The sequence below is a fragment of the Eptatretus burgeri genome, chromosome 13 (assembly GCF_056783735.1).
Source record: "Eptatretus burgeri isolate ZD-2024b chromosome 13, Ebu_testis_v1, whole genome shotgun sequence".
Lineage (NCBI taxonomy): Eukaryota > Metazoa > Chordata > Myxini > Myxiniformes > Myxinidae > Eptatretus > Eptatretus burgeri.
The window spans coordinates 6,881,232-6,901,800 of NC_140973.1; the positions used below are offsets into that span (position 1 = coordinate 6,881,232).

Here is a 20,569-nt window from a genome sequence, read left to right on the forward strand (position 1 = left end):
CATTCTTCCTTCCCTGTGCTTCCTTATTCTTCCTTCTTGCATTTCACACGTTAGTGACACAAAGCACGACGCTTCTCACATGCATATTCATGGCCTGCGGAATGGTGCTTCTCACATGCGAAGAGCACAAAGGACGTTTTGAGTGCGCAGGGAAGGGCTGGGGGTGCTCTTCGCGTCTTTAGGGCCGTGGTGGGAACTGCATTGAAGGCTCCCTCAGGTACGGCAGAATTTTCCACAATCTGGATCATGGACCAGCTCCCATCGGATGCACACCAATGGGAGAGAGGCTTTCACGAGACGGGACTCAAAAAGCCTTGTCTGGTGAGGAGAGAAGAGCCCAGAGTGCGGAGGAGAGCAAGTAAGAGCCCAGAGTGTGGATGGGATGAGAGGAGGAGATTGGGACCATATTCTGTGCAGAGCGTTGGTGCTGCTTAAGCAGTCTCCTTGGTTATTGGGCACAATCCTGGAAGGGTCGCCACTCCGACACAGTTTCCCAGCATGTTGGCACTCATTTTGCTGACTTCGGAAGAATGATAGGCCGAGTTAACCCCACCTGGCAGTAATTCAACAGCTGAGCGGCATTTGAACTCAGGACCCTAGGATCCCAAGCCCACCACCCTCACCATTAAGCCAACACCAGGCATATGGGATGAGAGTCACCTCAAAGCTTGTCTGAAATGGAGTGGCTTGCCGTTGGCATATCTGGGACGCCAGAGAGGATTTGCCTACTAGTGCTGGATGCTTCAGAAACATGGCAGAATGTCCTGTCACGCCACATCGCCACTCCACCGCCATTCTTTCCCATTCTTCCCCCCTGCCCCCAGTATATTTGGACTGGCACAGCCCCATTGAGTTGTTTGAGGTGAGGGAAGTAATCGACCCTCCACTCCATTCTTTCCTTTCTCTTCAGGTCTTCTTGTCTCTTCTTCCCAGATGGAATGATAGCCATATGTCCTTTCTCTTAAGGCCCGGTCACACCTTGACGTTTTAGCCAGCGATGGCAACGTTTTAAAATGTATCTAAAACGCTGGCTTACGTTGAACTTTTGATGTTTTTTTTAAAGATTCGGACGTATTCATAGCGACTTGGTCTGATGTATAATGCATTGGTAACGGACACAGAACGTTTCGTTGTGTTATAGATAACTTATACCAACGAATGCTGAACCTGTTGTCGGCCTACACAACCGATGCCCAACGATAGTCGAACTTAGGCAAAGTGCGTTGCACGCATCGCCGACGATGTCGTGACGTAGCCTATTAAAAGGCTGACGCACAACGATTCGAATCATAACTGCCGTAGAAATGGAAGTGTCAACATCGCGGTCACACCTTGGCGATCTTGCCAGCGTATGCCGACCTAAGAAAAATGTGTCTAAAACGTTGGGGCACGTCAAATACGGTATGAGTAAGTTTGGTATACGTGAGTACAACGCTAAAGTACGCTATCATACGTCGTAGTAAGTAGAGTACGTCAATAAATTTTAAACATGTTCAAAATTTTACGACGTACTCGGCGTATGACACACGTTCCGCATGCGATGGGGATAGGTTTTACACACGATATGTGGACGCTTACACACGTCCACAAAGGCTACTTATAAGCTACTCATAAGTCGAAACACGTCGCGGTAATGTCTTTTTTACGCGAAACTTATTTCTAACTTATGTTTGACGTGCTTTGAACCAATTCTTTACGTAGTCCCAACACACATCGACGTATGTAGACGTATTCCAATGACATCTTCCGGTCGACAAAAAAAAATAAATTAACGTGTTTCTAGCTTACAACTGCCATATAAAGACATGTTCCCAGCGGTTTTGGGAATTGGTATATAAAAATGCTGCTCATAAAAGGGGAACCCAACAGTGTTTTCGAGTCCTTTTTGAGTCGATGTCCATGTCAGCAGTAACAGTATCAGTATTAGTATTAGTAGTAGTTTGTTCATGTTGGCAGTAGTAGGTGAGTGTGAGGGGGAGGGTGTGGGTTATGATGGATTGTCCTTGCGTTTAACGATTTAAATGATAAACTCAACGATTTAAATGGCTGCATCTCCACTATTGAAAGTAGACGCGTTCAACAATTGGATTTTTTTTACACTCAACGACTTTTAAACGGTACCACTCAGCTATTTTCATTGTTTACAATGAACGATTTAAATTGCTGTCACTCGCCTTTGTTTTTTGACGCTGGGGTTTGGAAATTTGAAGCGTTTCTTCTGAACGTGTTAAAACGCTCAAACTCGACTATTTTAAATAGACGCTGCCGATGGACAATTGGAATCATAGCCAAGCTAGACATCGAAGTGTGAACATCCTCGTCATGCCGAAGAAAAGTTTGAAGAATGCTGCAAATAAGTGTCCTGGCCGTGGCCGTGGATGCTGACGCAAGGCCGATCCATTATACCGACGTCTTTCAGCCTATGAGTAACTTAAAAGTAACGTCTGTCGACGTGTGGCAACGATCACGTAACGTGCCAACAACACGTTAATCATAGGTTAGAAACAAGTTTCGGGTACGCTAAACATTACCTCGGCGTGTCTCAACTTATGATTAACTTACAAGTAGCATGTGTTGACGTCTGTCAACGATCGCAGACCGTGCATACAACTTGTGGCCAGCGTAGCGGAACGTGTGAGTCATACGCCGGCATACGTCGTGAAATTTCAAGCATGAAAAAATTTGAGGACAACCAAAAAGTACAACGTTTAAAGCCAACGTACAACGACGTATGGCAGTGTTTTTCAGCGTGCTCTCAATGTTATCAAAACTTACCCATAACGTATTCGACGTGTGCCAGCATTTTAGAAAAAAAAAATTCAAAAATCGGCAAACGTTGGCTAAAACGTCAAGGTGTGACCGGGCCTTAAGCAAGATTGCTTCAGAATACGTGTTGGGTTAAGTCTGCTCTTTGCCTGTGAATACTCACTTTAATAATTATTACTTGCTTGGTGATATGTATGTATATATATATACATATATATATATATATATATATATATATATATATATACATATATATATATATATATATATATATATATATATATATATGGATATATATGTATGTATATATGGATATATATGTATATATATGGATATATATGTATGTATATATGTATATATGGATATATATATATATATATATATATATATATATATATATATATATATATATATATATATATATATATATATATATATATATATATATATATATATATATATATATATATATATATATATATATATATATATATATAGATATAGTCGCGGATTCGCGCCCGCCGGCGTGCTGACGGCCACGTAACTCGAATCGCGGCATGTCGCCCACCGGACGGACAATCCAGTCGTGACCCTCTCGGACTAACGCCGGGAACCAGTCACGGGTGGACCTTTCGGTCTCACCGCGATCGAGCCAATCGGCCCCCGCGTGGGATAGGGTTGCTCGCCAAATTCGACCTACCTAAGTACCCACACGGAGGGTAGACCGGGCGATCGCACCTCGCCGCAGGTCGACTTCGGACACGGGCCACTTAAGCGACCCGTTCCGTACTATCGGGATAACCGAGCGGTGTTATCGTCGGCCTCGACGGTTCGATTAATTATCGGGCGTATTCAGCCCACTACCAACCCTTTACGTGAAGCAAGATGAGGATTCAATGAAAGAAATGACGAAGCGAAGCGGGAAAACAGTTCAACATAAAGCACATTTATTCGCGATGAACGGAAAGCACACATATACAATTCCACCAAAAGCACATAGAAAAGAAGAAGACAAAAAGCAAATGAGACAATGCAGATCTAATACCGACTACGCGAGCACACGGCAACACTTATACAATTTTACTTCACAGATGGCGCCGACAACACACATTCCCAAAGCAAAAGAAAAGAGAACCACCCTCCAGGATGAGGGGATAGGCGGGCCTGGGGCCGAGACCGTGTCGGGCCTACCCGTCTGGTGATGAGACGCGGAGCGGCGGTGGTGCCTCAACTCCGCGGGCCTCGCGTGTCTGGTAGGGGGTGGGAAGGGGGCCCCCTTTTGTCGCACTATCTCAGCGCGGGGGGAAACAGGAGGGGGTTGCTGATGCTCGGGGAAAGGAGGATTTAACCCTGTCTCGGGTCCCGCGGCGAGCGTCTCCTCCTCCACCTCGGTCGCGTTGCTGGCCTCTCTGGTGTGCAGCTCCCGGCACCGACGCGAGCACCCCCTCGTCTGCCTTCGCCGCCGCCGCCTCTCCACAGCTCCGTCCTCTTCACTCCGACTCCGCGAACTCCCAACTGCACTCTACTCTTCCTCCGCTTCCAACTCCGAACTCTTCCTCCTGCGAACTGGCCTCTACTGACGAACGCGGTCGCTTATATAAGCCCCGTGGCTTCGCCTTTGACCCCCTGCCTTCGACCTTTCACCTCGCTCCCCATTGGCCCGAGAAAAAGTGGGCGTGAATGCTTTTTGATCCATGAATTTGCATATAGCGACCGCCCTCCAACGCCCTGGAGGCGGGGCCAAATCGCCCCTCGCTCACCGATTGGACGGAACAAAAGTGGGCGTGAGTCGTTTTTGATCCGTTTTTCTGCGGAAAGTCCGTGGTTTTGTACACGCTGTTCGGCGCGCGCCCTGCACGAGTCCAATACCGGTACCCACAAGCGGCGCAAGAACGGTGGCAATGCGACGGTTGCGAGGTGTGACGGTAAAGGTCGTGGCTGTTGTGGTGAAGCGGCGTTGTGGTGGGTGGTTGATGTTGTGATGACTGTTGAGACGTGGTTGGTGGTGGTAATAATGGCGGTTGGTCCAAAATAAAGATAGTAAAAGAAAAACGGCTATCCTGAAGAGTCGCAGCACGCATGAATGACATTTATTCCCTCTAGACAACGGGTTTGGGCCTAACTACACATATACTTACCGAGATATCTCACCTAAGGGACCTGAATGGTGGTTTGCGAATTTGGTCAACCACAACAATATATATATATATATATATATATATATATATATATATATATATATATATATATATATATATATGTATACATATATATATATATATGTATACATACACATACATATATTGTTGCGGGCCGGGGTCTGGTGGGTGAAGTTACGGGTCCGGGTCCGGGGTCCGGTGAGTGTCTCCCACCAGACTCCCGGAATTGTAGGCCGTCGCTCACAGATAATTCCGTGACGCGGCGGGTCGCTTAACCATCGACGCCAATACCTCAACCGCGTAGCGTAGGGTCTTCCTGCCAGGTGTAATCAGTTTACCTAATTAACCACGCGGTTTCGACAACTGGGGAACCACGCCCTCGGCACGCCTTGCCCGAACCAGATCACCCTACCAACTACGGTAGAGTAACAACTACCAACTCCGGATCGGATGCAGCCGAGCGAAACTGGCAAGAACGTACCGGCTAGAATGAACAGATTATCGGGGATAAAGACCCGGCTAAACTCAGATCCGAACCATGCTGGACCAATGGAGGAAAAGACAAAAACGAACTGGGAACATTTCTACAATCATTTATTTACATTATCCGAGGAAGAACATGTGGCATAGGAACAGGTTTATTGGTGTGTTATGCAGGGAACAGAAGAGAGATGGAGTGCGACAATTTTACAGCAACTTACAAAAGAGGACACAGAGCAGACTTGTCACGAGAATAATACAGGCAAGAATTACAATGATCAATTAACTTATACAGTTTTTACTGGACATGCACCACACACTCAGACAAAATAAACCCAGTTGAATGGCAAAGGACTTTTGCAGCCAGGGAGGGAGGGAGCTGAGGTTACAGTTCTTTTGGTACCTGAACGTTCCGAGGGAAGGGATGCTCCGGGGTGCGGCACCCGACAGAGGTCGTGCAGTTCGGCACACAGCCGCACGTGTGGAGACCGTGTCTGCGAAGGAGCCCGGGTGGAGAGCGCGGAGTCCACGGTAGAACGGGGCAGCAGACAGGACCCAACGAGAGACCCAGTCAAGGTCGGGTGTACTCGGACCAGCACAACAGACGGGCTGCCGAGGCGAGACGTGGGCAGGCACTCCGTGATCACGACCTTCCTTCTTCAACCAACAACCAAGGGACCAACTCAACCGCTGAACTCAAGACTTCACCACAGAACTCCAGAGAACTCAACCACTCAACTAACGACCTTCCTTCTTTCTTTGCAACCAGTCAACGAACCCACCGACTCTCTCACTCTACCCTGAGGATGGTGTCGTAATTTATAGATCCCCCTGAGCGGGGAGGGGCCTTGGCGAAGCTGATGTCACCGTCCGCCCTGATTGGACAGGGCCTTCATGGGGTCCGCCCTTCCTGGGCGGGATTTCGGCGAGGCCAGGAAAGCCCACCCACTCCACACGTGTTTGAGGAAGGTGGACGGTGGTACAGCCAAGATTTAATTGGAACGTTTGGGGAAGCCGAAAAGGAACTGCGTATGTGAAGATTCTGCCTCGGAAAAACGAGGCTCTGGAGACGCAGGTGGACAGTGGATCGTGATGGAGGGGATATAAAGATTTATTAATCTAACTAAAAAAAACATCGCAACGCACCCCCTTTTGCTTTCCCATGACACCCAAGGAGGGGTTCTATCTGCACATATACTTAATGACATAACTAACTTCAGGACAGCTGTATGTCTTGTATGCATACAGTTCCTGGAACCATAACAATATATATATGTGTGTGTGTGTGTGTGTGTGTGTGTGTGTGTGTGTGTGTGTGTGTGTGTGTGTGTGTGTGTGTGTGTGTCTACACAGACACACACACATATATGTATGGATATATATATATATATATATATATATATATATATATATATATATATATATATATATGTATATATATATATATATATATATATATATATATATATATATATATATATATATATATATAGCTGCTGAACCACATGACTGATGAAGGCATCAACTTTTCACACACACACACACACAGACACACAGACACACACAGACACAGACACAGACACAGACACAGACACAGACACAGACACACACACACACACAGACACAAACACAGACACAGACACAGACACAGACACAGACACAGACACAGACACAGACACAGACACAGACACAGACACAGACACAGACACAGACACAGACACAGACACAGACACAGACACAGACACAGACACAGACACAGACACAGACACAGACACAGACACAGACACAGACACAGACACAGACACAGACACAGACACAGACACACACACACACACACACACACACACACACACACACACATACACACACACACACAGACACACACACACACACACACACACACACACACACACGCACCACTTATTTCTTTCTTACCTGGGCTCTGATGCAACTCCTGTAGCAAGATCTTGGCATTTGTTGCGAACTCCGGTGTCAAATACGCCACACGGTATTTCCCACTATCACACCAAGAAATCAATATTCAAATTTCAGAATTACAACAGAATTACCCCACAATGATGGGAAATTTAAGGTCATCCTTTTGAAGGACCTTGCACAGAGGCAGTAATGAAGGTTCCACAAACTTGTAAAACTGTTATATTTAAAAATACAGAAGTCAGAGAAGTTGAACATTTAAAATTAGCAAGGGAAGTTGAACACATACTTCCAAAATCAATAAAACCCAAACAACTCACCCCTTGAGCTCTTTCAAAACTTTATCTTTTTCTTTTTGTGCAGAACCAAGATAACAAGCAGGAATGTTTGAGAGTCTGGAGCACACACAGGGAGCCAAGTACTTTGCAAACACATACAACATAAATGATCGGTGCACATCAAACAGCAGCTGCCACGTCGTCGCTCAATTAAACCAACAAGTCAAGTGTAATGGCAATGCTACGGTGCACCAAATCGACTTTTTACCTAACATTTGGTAAAAACAATGTGCAAATGCAACAACAAAGAACTAACAGGTAAGTAGCATTGCACCTTAAATGCAGAACCTGATCCTCCATGAGTGCAATGAGAGGTGAGATTACCAGCACAAGATTGTTCGTGAACACAGCTGGGAACTGGTAACAAAGACTCTTTCCAGAACCTGAAAAAACAACCAACCAAACAACACAGATTCCATTTAACACTGCAACCCTTGCTTTCTGCAACAAAAAGGTCCAGGAAACAGTGCCATGCAATTAAAATGTTGTTTTAAAACCAAAACCAGAGATCTTTGGGTTGTTCTGTTTGGTTTTGCATATTTCAGCAGATGGATCACAATGCTGGGATCACAGGTTCAATTTCCACATACTGAGTTGATTTGTTCATAGTCTACAAATTACAATGTAATGCATGCTTGTACACCGATATCTCCTCCCCCACCCTCCCCCCCCAAAAAATTGGGCATTTTATTCCACCTTTTACATTACTATCCATAAACACCACATCTTGTGTCCATCTTGCCTTCATCATCACAGTACATTGACATCTCCAAATGTCCTTGTCTTGCAGGAAATTTCTGGCCAAGCTCCACGCTGAGCCGTATACCATTGTCGGAGATTTTTTAAATGAGAACTATTTTCATATTGCAAGGGAAAAATAGGCACACAAATAATAATAATAATTAAAAAAAAATAATTTGAATATCCACTACACAGTTAACCACTGCATCTATAAAATGTATATTGCATTTCTTTGTGTTAAACTGAATCTGTAAATATTTTGCCCAATCGATGAAACCATCGAGACTTTCCTGAAAGTAACCAACCTCCTCTCTACTATCTACCTTACCTCCAAGCTTTGTCATTTGCAAATTTGTAAAGCCAACTCAAATCCCCCCTCCGCCCCCCCACCCCCATCTTTCTTCAGAATGGAGTTTGTCCCATCTTTATTCAGAATGAGCTTCCGACTAAGTTTTCAACAGCAATTTTCCCTCCAATCCGTTCAAAGTGACATTTCCACACCATCTCATGCTGACCTTGTACCTCTTGGTGTGTTTTTTACTTTATAAACCCTGGCTCAGTGTCTACCCCCAGGCAAAAATAACATTCCTTTCCTGTAGTAATTCGCTGCAGACTACTGTAGTATATGAGAGTACAACTCTCATATACTATCATTCTAACAGTAGCATTTTTGCCTGGGACTGGTGAAATAAGATCTCTTGACAGTGATCCTGAATTGCAATTTGAGAGATTACGTATGTATTATATGTTTAAAGGCTCAAGTTGTTCCGGTATCAAGCACAAGTGGCATCAACAAAGAAACTATTGGAAAGGCTCTGCACACCTGTTGCCATGATGACAACATTGTCCCGTCGCTCTTCCAAAAGTGAGGTAATCACCCGCCACTGCATGCTGAAGGAACATGAGATGAGGGTAATACAACCAGTCAGCAAAATAAGCAAACAAATAAATAAAGCAAAATATGAAATAAAATAAAACAATGCACATCCTTTCTCAACTCAACTCTTCCAAACTGTTTAAAATAAAAGAAAATAAACTTTTGTCATGTTACAGAGCCCAAACTACTGTCATCCTGAGTACCACCGGTTTACAGTACTGTCGGACCCCGACATTCGCGGGGGATACGTTCATGAAAAATGCCATGAATGTCAGGGTTCACAAATGTCGGGGCATTGGTGGGTTATTTCCCTTCATTTATTTATTTGTTCATTATCTTGCCAAAACGAAGTTTTTGCAAGATATGTTAGTCAGCTTGTATGTTTTTTTATTTTTATTTTTTTTATTTTTTTTTGTTTGTTTGTAATCACGTATAAAAAATTCTGCAGAGCACAGTTATCATTGGAAATTTTTGTAACTTCGCATATCAGAGACCTATAGAGGTCCCTTTCAGTGCACAAAATTTTGAAGGTCAAGGTCAAAGGTCAAGGTCAAAGGTCAAGGACACTTTGTCGCAAATCAGGGGAATCGACGAAACCCTTATTTTTTGAGTAATTTTGATCGGATCGTCTTCAAACTTCATGGTCTGGCGCTCAGCTGATTAATTTTTGGTGGCGATTGGCCTTGACCTTCATGGTTAGTGCCTTAGGTCAAACATATTTGACCCCAAGGTCAAATTTTCAAGTTTTAGGAACCATATCGTGTAGTACCTCAAATTGAACACCTCGATGAGTGCTTTCTAGATATGTCAAGCTTGAGACATTATGACGTCATTTGGTGACGTTATGAGGCAAAAGCATATTTTTCATGGTTACTCTGTAGAACGATTCTCATCGGAATCTCTCGTAGGCAGATATTCCTCAAGGAGTCGCTCCTGGTGGATAGCAACTCTGTTCACCTCAGTGTGACTTTAAAGAAGTCACACGTGGTCACCTTTTGGCAAGATACGGGTCACCCTGCGGGTGACATTGGTTTTTTTTAAATTTATTTATATTTAAATGGTCTTGGCTCGTGGAAGAACGATGACACAGAACAAATGAGGACACAACATAATGAAGGGAAGAGCAAGAGAAAGGAGAAAAACAACAGCAGGGCGGAGGGAGAAAGTAAACAGAGACGGACAAACAAGGGATGCAGGTAACGATGAGGGGTAAGGGAGAACGCAAATGGTGGACAATATAGATATGTAAGCAAAATTGTGTTTGACCAGTTTGTGATTTTGTAGAGGTCTGAGGAGAGGAAAGAGGCTGCTGCCTGTCTGTTATAAGGATGAGAGATGTCACGACAGATTGGAATCATCAGCAAAGAGATAGAGGATTTTCCATTTCATCAGCGAGATCACTGATGAAGATTTGGAATACTACACGGCTGAGAACACTGCCTTGTGGTACTCGAGCCTTGACAGGGAGAGGAGAAGAAAGGGTTCCGTTGAGAGCCACATGCTGTCATCGAGAGTAGAGTAAGTCAGTAATCCAAGAGTGGAGTTGGCCTTGGATTCCATAGGCAGACAGGTTGGAGAGCAAGGCAGGACACCAGACTCTATCAAAAGCTGGAGATATGTCCAGGGAGACTGCTCTTATCTCATGTCTGATATTGAGGACTTCAATTTATCATTGGGAGAGTAGAAGGAGCACGTCCAATGTAGAGTGACCAGGTCTGAATCCAAATTAATGATATGAGCTGAGGCTGTCGGAGAAAAGGAATGATTTTTTTTGTCAACTGCGACAATGGATTCCATGACCTTGCTGATGATTGGAAGTAAGCAAATTGGGCTGCAGTTAACGGGATCCATTTTTGCACCTTTTATGTAATACTGTAATGTTGGCTGATTTCCAAGCAGATGAAAGATGACCTATGATAAATAACAGGGTGAAAAGGGCAGAGAGATGAAGCACAAGAGCAGCAGAGTAAGTTTGTGGGGCACGTGAGCTGATGCCGTCCGGTCCAATTGCAGAGTCAGAGTTGAGGGTTGCCAGAAACTTTTCCCCATTTCCAGGTGCAAAATACACATAATTCATGAGCAATTGGGTATGACTGGAAAGGATGGGTACAGAGAGGTCGGGTTCAGGCAAACACAGAATTGAAGCATCCAGCCCTCTCATGAGCGGAGTCGGCTGTGTTGCCATTTGAAGCGAGGAAAGGGATGGAAAGGGGAGCATACACCAGAGATGGACTTAATAAGGCGTGACAAGGTTTTAGAGGAGAAAAGTTTGAAAGCTCATTTTTGAGATTGGACAGATGTTGTTTTCTGGCTCTCCTGAGGGTGGTTGTTGGTGCAGGCTTTGTGGAATGATCTGAGGTTGCCTTCAGTCGGATTTGCCTTCCAGGAGGAGATTCGGCAAAGGTACTCGCTCTTGCAGGTTGTTTGAAAGCAACAGCCTCACCACATGATTCAGAGAACCAAGAGCAGTGGGATGACTAAGATAACACTGAACAACAAAAATTTTTTACTGGAGATGTGTAAAGTGATTTAGACTAATTTGGGTACGCTGATTTCAAAAATCATAACCGTTTTGCTGTATCACGTCAGGATTTTCAGTAACAGAAATATTCCCATTGCCTAGAAGTCAGGATTTCAATGAAATTTACAAAAATTCATTTATTCATTTATTTCATCATGAATGCTTCAAAATTATAGAAATTACAGAAAAACTCCACTAGAATGTAATTAAAAATGCTTTAGGCATTTGGCTTTGCGTTTGTGCTGCTCTGTGTCAGTTTCACGATGCAGGAACCAGCAGAAATCGCCCATCATGTTCGGGTTGTGCCGCCCTTGGTAACGCGTCTCCATGAGTGAAATCTCTTGGTGGAATCGCTCGCCGTGCTCGTCCGAGACTGCTCCCAAGTTGTCAGGGAAGAAGTTCAGGTGCTGGTGAAGGAAATGGATTTTCAGGGACATCCTGGAGCCAAGTTTCCTGAAGGACTCCAGCAGCTGCTGCACTATTTCTTCATAGTTGTCCGCACGCTCGTTCCCCAAGAAGTTGTCCGTCACAGCTTTGAAGCTCTTTGGGGTTTAGAGTTGTCGGAAAAGTTTCGTCCTTCATAATCTGTCGGATTTGCGGTCCAACAAAGACACCAGCCTTGATCTTGGCCTCCGACAAGGTGTTGCCAAACTTTTCCTTGAGGTATAAAAACCCACGCCCATTCAGATCCATTGCCCGTACAAAACTTTTCATCAAGCCGAGCTTTATGTGGAGTGGTGGAAGGAAAACCTTGGCTGGGTCGACAAAGGCGACATGCTTCACGTTGTGTCGACCAGGTACATGCTCTTTTCGCTCTTCCCAATCTTTCTTCGTCCAGTGATTCTTGTCGTCTCTGCTATCCCAGAGACAAAGGAAGCACATGTATTTCGTGTAGCCTAACTGCAGCCCTAACAACAGCGCCACCACTTTCAAGTCTCCGCAGATGTGCCAGTTGAAGTCATTGTACTTGATGGAATCAAGCAGCTGCCGCATAGTCTCATAGGTCTCTGTCATGCCGAACGCGTGAGCCAGTGGGACTGATGGTTTCTCGTTGCCATTGTGGAGCAAAACAGCCTTCAAGCTGTTCTTCCCGAGTCGATGAAGAGGCGCCAGTCTGCAGGATCGTGATCACACCCAAGTTCTTTCAACAGACCGTTGATGTCACTGCAGAATGTCATCGTGTCTTCCATCTCAAAGAACTCAGCCATGTCTCTGTGACGTGCTCTGAACAAGGATATCTTGGTGTTAGGTTCAAGTAGATTCCACTGCTGCAGCCTTGATCCAAGCAGCTCTGCCTTCGCCTTTGACAGCGAGAGATCTCTTACAAGATCATTTAAGTCTCCCTGGTTCAGAAGGTGTGATTCTTGAGTGTCGGGTTCAAAAGGTTCATCATCACCATCCTCTTCACCACTGCTTACAGCTATGTTCTGATCAGCTGGAGGTGTTGGAACGGGGTTCTCGTCATCATGAGGCACAGGTTTACGAGCAGAGACGCAGTCAGCGTACTTGATGTGACCTTTATTCTTCTTGTTGAAGCCGGCGATGCTTGTGCAGCAGAAATAACAATCATCATGATGATTCTGCGGCTCACGCCATATCATGGGCACCGCAAATGGCATGCTCGCACGCTTGCCCACCAACCACTGAGTCAAGGTTGTGTGACAGCTTGTGCAGCAGATGTGTGGTGCCCAGCTCTGTTCTTGGTCCCCCACCTTACACCCGAAGTAGTGAAAGTAGGCAGCCTTCATTTTCACTGCTGTAGATATACTTCGCTGTTGATCTTTTTTGGTATACCGACCACAGACATAACAGAAGTTGTCAGGATGATTGGTACAGGAACGCCTACTCATCTTTATCTGAAAGAAAGAAATATAACACAAGTTAACAACAATTGTACGAAATAGACATGTTAAAGACATATGTAAATTTCATTGAAATCCTGACTTCTAGGCAATGGGAACATTTCTGTTCCTGAAAATCCTGAAGTGATACAGCAAAACGGTTATGATTTTTGAAATCAGTGTACCCAAATTAGTCTTAATCACTTTACACATCTCCAGTAAAAAAAAATTTTTGAAATTTGTTGTTCAGTGTAATTGAAGACGAGATGGGATGAATCTGTGCACAAGAAAGCAGATTTCTGTGGAAGAATTCCCAGGCTGAATTAGTATCAGCGGTGGTGGATATAGGCGTCAAGTGCTGAAATGTAAAAAAAAAAAAAAATCTATCTTTTATTCCAGCAATCTCAGTGTGCGAGTGTGTGTGTGTGTGTGTGTGTGTGTGTGTGTGTGTGTGTGTGTGTGTGTGTGTGTGTGTGTGTGTGTGTGTGTGTCTGTCTGCGCGACCGCCGTTTCTCGACAACCACTAGTCCGATCTGATTGAAACTTGCCAGGAATATTGCCGGGGACCCGCGGATGTGCCTTTTCAAGGTTTGATATTGTTACAGCTGTGGAAATTCGCAGAATACCATAAAGGTCCTTAGTTCAGTGAGATCGATAAGTCAGTGTTCAGTTAGATTTCCCCACCTTTGATTAATGGGATTTTTTCGTGTTAACAGAGCTGTGATCCTTTGAGATAGCCGTTTTTCTTTACTATCGTTATTTTGGACCAACCACGTTTCAACCACCACAACCACCTTCACAATGCCACCATCACAACAGCCACGATTGCCTCAACCACCAACCTCACCTAACCACCTTCCCCGCTACGCCAACTGCCGATCCCCTTCTCCACAAACCAAACCACAACCCTCTATCGGTGGCACGCGGATTTTCCTGCGCGCCGATCGGGGAGATTGTTAGTCATTGGTCGGTTCGTGGAAGTGAGGCGCTGGAGATAAGGAACGCCCCCTTTCTCGAAGCTTCGCGCAGGAGCTGGAAGGGGGCGGAGCGATAAACGGGGAGGAGCGAGGCGTTGGAACTTAGGAATATAAGGGCGCGCAGGACGCCAGGGCTGGGTCTTCGTGGTGGTTTCGTCTTGGTCTTCAGAGAGTCTTGGGTTCGGTGGTTCGGGTCGAGTCGTCGGAGCTCGCAGTCGGTGGGGAGTCCGGGCGTGGCACGGGGGACGCGGACGGGAGGGGCCGCTTTGCCAGCTCTGTCGCACACGTCTGCACATCAGTGTGGAGAGCGCCGGAGAGAGCTCGCCGGCCCCGTGGAAGGCCGAGCTCAGCCGCGGCTGTCCTAGCTGCCATGGGGGACAGACGTCGCGACTCACCCACCATCGCACCACGAGGGTGCAGGTAACCTGCAACGGTCTCGGGGGGCCTGTTCGGTCATCCAGGCTCCACGCCATAAAGGTCTACGCACCCTGTCTGGCGCCCTTGTCTTTGAGGGTGGCATTTCCTTTCTTTTGAATGAATGTTGGTGGTGCCGTGTCCTGTAAGTAAAAACTGTTAAGTGACTAGATAATTGCTGATAGACGTTCGTAGTGCTTTCACCTTGCTCGTGTCTTTGTCCCCGTCCCGTGCATGATTGTTTTACTGTACAAGTGTTTTTCATTGCTTTTTCTGGTATATGTGCTGTGTAAAATAAATGTGCTTGGTTAAATGTACCCCGTTCGTTGCGTCCTTCTTTCTCCCCATTGAAATGCCATCTTGTATTGCGGAATAATAGTTGGGTTGTTAAATACCCATTAAATAGAATCGGATCCGGCGAGGTCGGGCGATAATACCCGTTCGGTTATCACTGCAGAACGGAACGGACCGCTTGAGCGGTTCGTGTCCAAGCCGACCTGCGCCGAGGTACGGTCTCCCGGTAGGCTACCCACGCAGGTACTTAGGTATATCGATATTCGGCGATTGACCCTATTTTGCGCGGGTAGAAAATTGGCTAGGCCGTGGTGGGGTTGAAGACCCACCCGTGACAGGGTTCCGCGTTGTTCCGGAAGGTCACGACTGAATTGTCCGTCCGGTGGGCGACGCGGCTGCTATTAGGGAAACGTGGTCGATCGCACGCCGGTGGGCGCGAATTCGTAACAATATTAATCGGACAAGCGGTTCCCAAGCTACGGCCATCTTATTGCTTTTACAGTGTTGGAAAGGTGTATATATCGCAGCTGAAGTGTCGTTCCACCTTATCATGTCATTTTTTCCCAAAGATATCTCAGAATAATGATAACAGCATATTAATAATAATAATAGCACAATAATTGGCAGTAATAAAAAGAATAACGTGATCCAATGACCAATGTCTGTCAACCAATAACGACCTATATATTCTGTCAACCAATAATGACAAATAACGTCTGCCAACCAATGACAGGACACGGTGCTATGACGTCACAAATGTCAAGTCACGAACGTCACAATTAATGTTTATTTATTTTTGCACGATTTAAGTCACAATTCTTCTTCTTCTTCGTTTGGTATGACATCACAATCGACGCTGGGGACCTGAGTATGTGCCTTTTCAAGGTTTGATATTAATCGGCCAAGCGGTTCCCAAGTTACGACAATTTATCTGTCAACCAATGACAAGACACGGTGCTATGACGTCACGAATGACGTCACAATTAATGGTTTTTTTTTTTGCACGATTGACGTCACAATTCTTCTTCTTCATTTGGTATGATGTCACAATCAACGCTGAGGACCTGAGTATGTGCCTTTTCATGGTTTGATATCGTTCTTCATCCGTTTCAGCTGTTTCCCAAGTGTTTCCCAAGGTTTGAAAACTGTTTCTTCCCAAGGTTTGAATTAATTGTTCAAATTATTAATTAATCCCAAGGTTTGAATTTTCCCAAGGGTTTGAAAGCTGTTTTTTTCCCCATGGTTTGAATTAATTGTTGTGCTTGGTAGACATTTGTGAATACATTTACAGAGAGAGGGGCGAGAGGAGGGGGGAGAGAGGAGGGGGAGAGAGGAGGGGGAGAGAGGGGGTGAGATGGGGGGGCGAGAGGGGGGCGAGAGAGGGGGGCGAGAGAGGGGGGGCGAGAGAGGGGGGCGAGAGAGGGGGGCGAGAGAGGGGGGCGAGAGAGGGGGCGAGAGAGGGGGCGAGAGAGGGGGCGAGAGAGGGGGGCGAGAGAGGGGGGCGAGAGAGGGGGCGAGAGAGGGGGGCGAGAGAGGGGGCGAGAGAGGGGGCGAGAGAGGGGGCGAGAGAGGGGGCGAGAGAGGGGGCGAGAGAGGGGGGCGAGAGAGGGGGCGAGAGAGGGGGCGAGAGAGGGGGCGAGAGAGGGGGCGAGAGAGGGGGCGAGAGAGGGGGCGAGAGAGGGGGCGAGAGAGGGGGCGAGAGAGGGGGGCGAGAGAGGGGGCGAGAGAGGGGGGCGAGAGAGGGGGCGAGAGAGGGGGGCGAGAGAGAGGGGGCGAGAGAGAGAGCGAGAGAGAGGGGCGAGAGAGAGGGGGCGAGAGAGAGGGGGCGAGAGAGAGGGGGGCGAGAGAGGGGGCGAGAGAGGGGCGAGAGAGAGGGGGCGAGAGAGAGGGGGCGAGAGAGAGGGGGCGAGAGAGAGGGGGCGAGAGAGAGGGGGCGAGAGAGAGGGGGCGTCACAATTCAAGAGAGGAGAGAGAGGAGGGGGCGAGAGAGGGGGGTGAGAGTGGGGGCGAGAGAGAAGGAGGCGTCACAATTCTTCTTCTTCTTCTTCTTCTTCGTTTGATACGACATCACAATTTACACTGGGGACCTGAGTACATTTCCCAGGTGTCTCCTAAGTCATGGCCATTTATGATACGGTTGGTCCGATCTAATTGAAAAAATGCCCCAATCCAGTCGTCATTTACGAGAGCGAAGGAACGAAGCTGCACATACTGGCACGCACCTACGGGCCCGCACTCGTACTAATAATAATAATAATAATAATAATAATAATAATAATAAGAAGAAGAAGAAGAAGAAGAAGAATAACAAACAAAAACGGGAATACGTGAAGTGCGAATGTAAAAGCAGGTCACAGTATGACCCGCGAATATGCGGGCTCCGCAAATAGCAGGACCATGAACGTCGGGGTCTTACAGTATTCTTGAATATTACTAGCAAAAATCAATGTGTAAAGTCCAAGTTTTCAACAATGCTAGTTAAACAGACTCAACATCAAATTATCTATTGTGACTGTTGTGAGCCCGAAGAAGGACAGTTGTGAACCCCCAGGAAGGTCAAAGCATATGGATATAGGTTTAAAGATAGTTATGCCTTTGAGTATTCTGTTCAGTGATAAAGAATAAATGTTTTTCATGTGGATAGATATGCATTGCGAATGGGAGTTAGAATAAGTTTTTGTTATTCCTTTTCTGCACTTCCTCAATTCGATCCATTTCTCACACATGCACACCACACCAACAAAATATTCCCACACCCTTTTCCTCAGCAAATAATTTGTTGCACTGCTCCCAAAACCCCTGCCTCGTTTACCTCCTGTCCGAGCAGAAGCAATCCATCACCCTTAACAGGTGGGCGGAGATTTCTTGTTCCTACCCTCCCCCTAAATGGAACTTTGGCAAAGGTACTCGCTCTGCCCAATGAAACCATGTTGCCAGACAGAAAGCGAAGACCCAACCAATCACCACCAAAGAGGGGCGCCATCAGTCCAGACCAATGGGGGGGGGGGACTCGGAAGCCACGAGTTGAGGTGGGGAGGGAAGTCAATAAAAGGTGAGATGCAGCAGATTTCACAGCGGTTCAGGGCAGATCTCATACATAGAGATTGGGGGAGATGCGAGCGAAATAACAGACAGGAGCGATACACAGTTCTCTCTTTGGAGCAGATTAAGATTCGGGGAGATTCACACAGACATTTAAATTGGATCGATTGGACAGATAAGGCAGATTGGAGAATGAAGTGAGACAACAGATTCGCTCCTTCGCTTTCTTTCCAGCATCCCCTTTCCAACTTTCGTCAAATTTATTCTTTATCTTTCCTATCTTTCTTATTCCGTACTCTCCACCTCACTCACAGATGCACACCTCGAGCCCAGTGTACTTTCATCTCACCTCGGCTTTCGGCACAACACCATGGAGCTGCCTGCCTTGCCGGACAATCTTCCCACACAGCCACGCAGTAAATTGTGTTAGGCCAAAGAACATCCAACGTTCCAACGGAGTGAAGGGAGGAATCTAAGAGGGAGGCGAACCCAAACGGCTGAGCATTGGGGGAACCACAATCACAGGCAGGGTTATGGAAGTTGCACCAGGACTCGTAGAAGACCCCTCACTCCCTTATTCTCACCAATATTTCTCATCCCTTTTCCCAAACTTTCTTTCACTTCTTTGGGTGTCTTGATTCATTTGTGTAGAAGTGTGAAGTAATTGTTTTAAGGATCCGATGGTGGGTATATCGCATAGGAGGTAATGGGAATGTATATGTACTGTTTGTAAATATTGTTTGAATGGCCTTTCCTGATTTCCCCTGCCATTTCCGCATTTGAATTGCCGAGCTGCCATTTCTACTGCCAATTTCCTCCTCGTGTAATAAATTCATGAAAGAGTTGACATCATCTCTTGAATTATCCTGCTGAGTGTTGATTTGAGATAGTGCTCCTGGGAAAATTGGCCCAAATGATTAATTGGTCTGTTAGATGATACAGTGCAGCGCGCAATGTTGGTTTGCTTGGCCAATTAATATTTGTTCGTTATGCAGCCGCCAGCACGGTTTCGCATCTGCTTCATTCATCTCAAAGGTCAGTACACCGACTGTGGGCGTGAAGATCTGGACAGAGGTGAGTGTTGTAGATTGCGTCTGTGGTCTTTTGATAGACAAGCCGGACTTTCAGAGTTATCAGGGTTGCGTCCGCAATACATTTGGTATAATGGTAGCTCAGACGTGAGAACAATGGACTGATATCCAAGATATTGTGAGTTAAACTTTACCTAAAGGCAGAATTAGGATTTCTGGAAACCAAGAAAGCCTTCAAATAAATACTGCACCGGAAGTGCCAAAAAAGCCCAGCCAGCTCATTCAAAACCCAAGATGTGTGTACATAATCTGCTTGCCCTACCTTTGTCTGGTCAAATTGTGATGCCTCATCATTTATTGTGGCATTTTCATGCCAATATGATGATGTTCAAAATAATGGAACAACACAAACTTGCTATTAGGTATTGTCACATCAGAGACCCAAGATGCTTTGCGCCGGAGGTCTAAATACCTCCACAAATAACGAAAGCAATGTTTGACTTTAATGCATTCAGAATTAACTAATTAACAAGTTATGGTACCCCAAGGTTCGTTCAAATAAAGCAGAGACCGGAAGTTACTTATGCACAGGAAGGGAGACGGTGAGAATTGTGTTATGTTTGTGGGGTAGATGGAGGCACTTCATCGGAACGATAGGATCATATAGAGTTGCTTGGCCAATGGACATGTAGGAGACATCTCGATGTAAATTAAGTAGGGAAACTGTGAGCTTAAGTGTTACTTGTCACCACAGCGGGGGTTAATTATATAGGGATCAAGAAGGATAATTTTCCCCAGTATGTGATTGCCCCCTGTAAACTATTCCTTTTTAGGTCATCTCTACCGAGATGACCCAATAAAGCTGGACCAAATGTCCATCCGTCCATACGCCCGTCTGTCAACAATTTTTCTTTCCGATCTTGATGAAACTTAGTATGTGGGTAGAGGTCGATGAGTGTTGCACAACGATATAACTTTTTTCCGGGTTCAAGGTCAGGGTCAAGGTCATAAGGTCACGTAAGTTATAAAAATCGCCATTTTCAAAACCTATCTAGTCTGCCATTCTACAAGATATTCGGCAACTGTTTATTGATTATGATAGTAAAAAATATTATCTTGTATCTAACCAGAGATTTTTGAATTTCCATCCCGT

The 20,569-nt window shown here is 45.8% G+C and overlaps 1 protein-coding gene across 1 annotated transcript in view; it reads right to left on the reverse strand.

The window, feature by feature from the left end:
* Nucleotides 1-20,569, reverse strand: part of WRN (WRN RecQ like helicase) — a 115,384-nt gene that overhangs the window by 54,941 nt on the left and 39,874 nt on the right. Inside the window, 4 exon segments of the mRNA XM_085850958.1 lie at nt 7,341-7,423; nt 7,661-7,735; nt 7,953-8,061; nt 9,243-9,310. Coding sequence (XP_085707084.1) covers nt 7,341-7,423; nt 7,661-7,735; nt 7,953-8,061; nt 9,243-9,310 — 335 coding nt within the window.